Here is a 5,922-nt window from a genome sequence, read left to right on the forward strand (position 1 = left end):
AAGATTTCTCATAGGGATGAACATCCTGCAAATAACACAGATGTAAGTAACATGTAGGTGATACATTTCTGAATCCAAGATACATCTTGAGAGTGGAATTACTCAATCACAGTGATATGCCCTTCATACTCACACTCTTGGTGTTGTGCTCTCCTACTATACCAAGCAGGTATGGATCTCATTTTAAAAACTGGAAGACTGAGGTATAAAATGACTAAAGAGCTTCTGAGGATGTCTTTTAAGGAGGCAAACCTGAAAGCCCATTTGCTCGACCAGCAGCACAAAGTTCACTGTGAAAGGTACTCATGGCAAAGAATAATTAATTCCTCATCCAGAGGACATTCTGTTGTGAACTAAAAGTCACAGTATCACAATTATTACTGCATCCAGTGGCATCCATAAAAAGTCACAATAGAAAACTACTCTGGAATACTTTATCTGCGCTAATCACTAAATGACCCAATGCAAGTAGAACTGCCATAACAGCTCTCCTTCCTAAGAAATGGTAACGCAAATGAATCCAAGTGCCACATCACTCTCTGAGATTTCTGCTTTCTGTCACTTCAGGATTATCACTGAAAGAATCTGAGTGCACCACATAAACCACCAGGAGCTGACTGCAGTAAGTAGGAGGGAGTTCTATGTAAGTACAAAAGGAGTCACATAGAACTTCTAACTTCTGCAGATACTGGTTGCTGCAGCAGCACCCAGTTCCGAGCATTACTTCACCTTTTCAGCTTCCTTCCTTCCTGTGAAATAATTCTTTCCATTAGCACTGGGAGATGGTTAGATACGTTACTGTCTTTCTAATGTGCCTGGAAAGTGTACCTTAGCCTCATGTTTGATATAGGGAAGTGCTGATGCATCAGAGCTTTCACAAAGTGCTTGTGTCAGACATACACCTTTTTAAAATTCATGTATTTTAACAGCAAGAAAAGAAAAAGAAATAATAGTTTAAAAAAATATTCTCACAAGCAAAATCCTCTGCTGATTATTCAAATTTACGCTGCAACCAGAATGCATCTCAAGTCTGATTTAAAATGTTTTTACTTACCAATCGCTGTGGAGATAAATGATCTTTAATGCTCTTTGGTAAAGGAAGGAACCACCACAGTATAACCAGAGCTGCTGTTTTTACAACAGCCTAACACTAGTGCTAAGTGTGATCTCCCATTTTTCCATTCTAAAAAGTGTGAATTCAAAAGCCTAAATATTGTCCTTACGTTTAAATGTTAACATGATTAACATATTACTAAAGCTCCGCTGCCAGTTCAGTATTTCTAAGGATAAGGGAATGCACTTGCAGCTATTTTAGGTGTTCCAGAATAGGCTGCAGTGCTTCAGTTGTGCAAACAGTTGCTTCTGATTTTGCGCATGTAACAGCTGGGCATCCCACTGGCAGCTCTGTCTCACCAGATTCTGTGGGTTTCTGGAGGGAAGGGTCCTTCCCCAGAGCTGATGCACAGCACCTGGTTGCTGCTGTCACCACCTCACCTGCCCTACCCAACACCAACATGGTTCCTTTCACTTTCGTTCCACACCAGCAGGAGTGTGAAATCCCTCACAAGAACTGCTCAAAAGGCCCTTGGCTTTAACAGATGCAAGATGCATGCCCACCACATTGAGAATAAACCAAACATTTTGCAATCAAAAGCAGTACAGACAAAGCATACCTTCATTAAATTTAGAAAGAGTACATTTCTGCCTTTGCTCCCCAGGAAATTCCTTGAGTCCCAACAAAGGACATAGTGGTGGTCTCAGAAAAGTAGTTACCTTTCAGGTAATGTTTCCCTGATGGAAAACAGTTGTGTTTGGAGCCGTGCTTATGCCTGTGAGCGCAGATGGGTTCATGGCTCAGCCTGCAGCGGGTCTCTCCCTGGGCAGAGGTGTGTGCCTGTTCCCAACACTTCCCACAAACCACCAGTGTGAGGATTATCATAAAGTTCAGCCTCAGGGTGCTGAAAGTTGCAAGGTGGCTTTGGCTCTCAAAACTAACAGCTCAGGAAAGGCACCTGCATGCCAGACACTGAGGTGAACTCCGAGAGAATACATCAGTAAATAGAGGAATCTCCTTTGACACCTCAGGGACTTGTTGAGAAGGTGCCCTTAGGCCCTGACAGAAAGAGGGATAACTTGAACTCACACTCTGCAAACCTTCTGAAGAGCGGTGTTTCTCCCACTTTGTGACAGAGAATCCACTTCTAGGGAGCACAGGTGAAGAGAGCAACTACTTAGAGTGATGTAAATGCAGTTCAGCTCTGAAGGCAGCAGCGACAGCAGCAGCTCACCTGCCCAGAAGCCCTGGCTTTTTGTGCTTCCATTGCACAACTTTCTAGAAATGCTGAGGGAGAGCAGTTTGTTGGAATGGGATGGCCTCACTTCCCCTCCCAGAGCTGCCCTGGCACTGCCTGTTGGGAGAGCTCAGGGGAAAGAGCTTCAGCCAGCACCGAGATGCTGCCCTTACACGGCTCCATGAACAGCAGCACCACCCTCACCATCTCATTGCATCTCTCCTCTCTGATCTCAGGGTATAGGGCCGCTTCTTCTCACAGAGTGGGCATGCTCCTACCTGAGGGATGGAAGAGCCAACATGAGGAAGCACAGCCTTCAGTTTGCCAGATACGTAACCAGCAATGTTAAGAAGGAGCTGAGCAGAGCGTTGGGCACACTGGATTCCTGCACGGCTGCTCTTGTGTGGAGAGGAAGATGTGTCCCAGCGCACCACACTGAGTAGGGAGCACAGGGGCTGGGATGGCAGGAAGAGCAACCTGGCAGCTACGGGGTCTTCACCCAAGGCTGCAAACCCACGGCGGCTGTTCTCGCACCGGCCCTTTTCAAGGAGGCCGGGCAGTGCACCGGGGAACGGGACTGGCTGTGCGGCGTAAAGAACACTCGGTTTTCCTTCCGAGGAGCCAGAGGAAGGACCTGTCCGACCTCTGCCGGAGAATGAGGTGGATTTGCCGGCGGGAGGCAGGGAGACCTGCCCGGCCCGGGAGACTGAAAGCAGGGAGGACAGGGCTTCAACTTCCCGACAGTGAGCGTCAGCGGAGGTGCCTTGTGAGCAAAACCAAATCAAACAGCGAAAACACCCTCCGTTTCCCTTCCCTTCCGTAGAAAGGCAAACAGCGAAACCATCATTCGAATCAAAAGAAAGGCGGAGACGGACTGGGGGGTGTTGTGCCGCGAAACGCGCCGTCGCTTTGCGGAAGCGCTGCGATGCGGTGACCCCGAGCGCCTGTGCTCAGAGCCGGGTGGGATACGGAGCGCTGCGGGAAGGATGCGGCCCGGCGGGAGCGGGGCCGGTCCTCAACAACGCACTCCGATAAAGCGGGCTGCTAGGAAAATAAAAAGTTGTCCCGACTCAAAACACACTCGTCAAACACACCGAAAAGTTTGAATTATTTATTTCCTCTGGGGACTCCTGTAACCATTTATTTTTAATAGAGCCTAATTAAGAGTTCCCCAGCGGGTTTTACTTTCGTAAATATTTCAGATGAGTTCGGGCTTCTGGGCAAACCCTCCAGAGGAAAAAAAAAAGAAAACGTAATAGAAGAAGCGAGGCGCAGAGTTTCAGCCCTTCCCTCCCGTCGGCCGAAGCGGCAACAAGTGGCTGCCGTGCGGCAGCAAAGCGGCTCCTCGGTCGCATCGGGAACAGCCCCGCGGCTCCGAGGAGGAACGAAGTTCCACGGCTAAGCGACGGCCTCGGGCCCAGCCGAGGAGCGGCTGTGCGGGACGGGACGCAGGGAGCGGCAGAGCTGCCCCAGCACAACCACCGTGTAGAGGAGCGTACGGAGAGCTCTTCGTTTTAAAGATAGAAGAAAACGAGGCAGCACAGGGAAGGGGATTTTCGATCACTTTTTTTTTTTTTTTTTTTGGAAGAAATCTGGTAAACAAAACAAAGAAAAAAAATAATAAAACGTTTCTTCGTCTGATATGTCAAAACACCGTTCACAGTAAAATTCACAAACCGATTTACATAAGTTTACAGCTTAAGAAAAACCCAGACACACAACTTGCTATAAATAAAAGAAAGGGTTTGCGCGACCCGCACAGCTCTCTCCCACCGCCCCCTTTCCGTAGGAACAAAACCCTAAAGTTAAAAACTCTACGAACTGCGGCCACGAACTGAGCGGCACTCGACAAGGTGGGAAGAACAACACTTTCAGTAACCACAACGAAAATGTAAACAACGGAACAACTGTTTGAAAATAACACCCGCCGGGTCGGTTTTTCGTTTCGTCATTGCAACGCTAAAAATCGAACGGGAAGATGCACCGTCTTTAAGACTTGGAAGCGAACAAAACTACGCCCAGCCCAAACCCCGCGGAGACCGGGAGAGTCGCCGTGGTTTAAGAACTTGCCGGGGCTTTAGGAGGTGTTTGTGCTCTGTTAAAAGAACAGATTGCCCAAATCATTTTTGTACAAAAGGAAAGGAAAAAGAAAAAATAATAATGAAGACAACTAACGGATTTGCTGTTTAAAATTTCTCCCAAGTTAATATCGAGTCTGTTGAGCCGCACGTCCCGGCGCTAGGGTTGCGATGAGTAGCCGCCCGGAGGAGGCCAGTTTGTTCATATGTGAGTTAGTGGTACGGTGCCGTTCACGGCAGTCCCGGCACTCTGGTAGTGCTGGTGCACACTGTGCAACCTGCTGCCCTGCAGGGCCGAAGGGTCTGTGGCGTCGCCCCCCGGGGGCAGGTACATGCTGATCATATCCCGCAGGTCTCCCAGGCAGGCCCTCTGCGAATGCGATGTGATGGCCGGCGGAGGCGAGCTGGGCTCGGACTTCACCACCGAACCCATGGAGCCCAGGCTCATGGCCGTGGAGGGCTGCTGGCCGTAGGCGGCGGGGGACATGCTGTAGGTGGAGGCGGCGTTCATGTAGGTCTGCGCCGTGGATATCATGGGGCTGTACTGCAGGCCCGGCATGTCGTAGCGGTGCATCTGTTGCAGCTGTGGGCTGTTCATGCCCGGGTGCTGCCCGTAGCCCAGCTGGTCTTGCATTAGGGAGTAAGCCCCGTTGGTCCAACCGTTCATGTGGGCATAAGTGTCAATCCTCTGGCCCACCCCGACGGGACTGCTCACCGCGTTGCCCGCTCCGGGGGCCAGCAGGTTGCCTGGCAGCGAGTATTTGTCCTTCTTCAACAAGGTCTTGGTCTTCCTCCGGGGCCGGTATTTGTAATCCGGGTACTCCTTCATGTGCACGGCCCGCAGCCTCTTGGCCTCGTCGATGAAGGGCCGCTTCTCGGCATCGCTCAGCAGCTTCCAGTCGGCCCCGAGGCGCTTGCTGATCTCCGAGTTGTGCATCTTGGGATTCTCCTGGGCCATCTTCCGACGCTGGCCCCGCGACCACACCATGAAGGCGTTCATGGGGCGCTTCACCCGGTCCTGGTCCGATCCGGCCCCCGCTCCACTGCCGGCTCCGCCGCCGCCTTTGCCGTTGCTGCCCGGGGCCGGGTTCCCCCCGGCGCTGCCCGGCGTGGGTTGCGGCGCCTTGATCTCGGTCTCCAGCATGCTGTACATGGCCGGGGCCGGTAAGAGATGCGCCAGGGTGGCAGACAGGCGGGCACAGCTCGGGGAAAGGAAGTTCAAAATAGTAAAAGAAAGAAAGTACCGGTCCAGGCGGCGGCGGCTGCAAGAGGAGGAGGAAGGAGCTTTCCCGTGCCGCTCCCCGAGGTGCAGCAGAGGTTCCCGCGGGCAGAGCTAAGCGACGCGCACACCTCTCCCGGGGGCATTTGATTGACGGGCTATAAATGAGCGGGCGGCGGCCAATCAGCGAGTGGTTCCCGACAGCCCCAACGCCGGTAATGGGCCGGTTTGGAGCGGACGGGGATGGGCAAAAAAAGTTGATGTTTGGGGACTGCAGTGACCGAGCCCCTCCTGCCGCAACCCCCGAGGTGCTGGACCGGCAGCGGGCACGTCG

The 5,922-nt window shown here is 51.8% G+C and overlaps 1 protein-coding gene across 1 annotated transcript; it reads right to left on the reverse strand.

The window, feature by feature from the left end:
• Positions 1 to 3,503: 3,503 nt before the first annotated feature.
• Positions 3,504 to 5,720, reverse strand: LOC140252170 (transcription factor SOX-3-like). Its single transcript, XM_072336529.1, has one exon. It carries the CDS (start codon positions 5,520 to 5,522, stop codon positions 4,572 to 4,574), a length of 951 nt encoding a protein of 316 aa, XP_072192630.1. The 5' UTR covers positions 5,523 to 5,720; the 3' UTR covers positions 3,504 to 4,571.
• Positions 5,721 to 5,922: the final 202 nt, after the last annotated feature.

Source organism: Excalfactoria chinensis, chromosome 4 (assembly GCF_039878825.1).
Source record: "Excalfactoria chinensis isolate bCotChi1 chromosome 4, bCotChi1.hap2, whole genome shotgun sequence".
Lineage (NCBI taxonomy): Eukaryota > Metazoa > Chordata > Aves > Galliformes > Phasianidae > Excalfactoria > Excalfactoria chinensis.

What these genes read in the sequence shown, in the direction of transcription:
- LOC140252170 (XM_072336529.1), bottom strand. Translation starts at nt 5,522, where the DNA reads ATGTACAGCATGCTGGAGACCGAGATCAAGGCGCCGCAACCCACGCCG.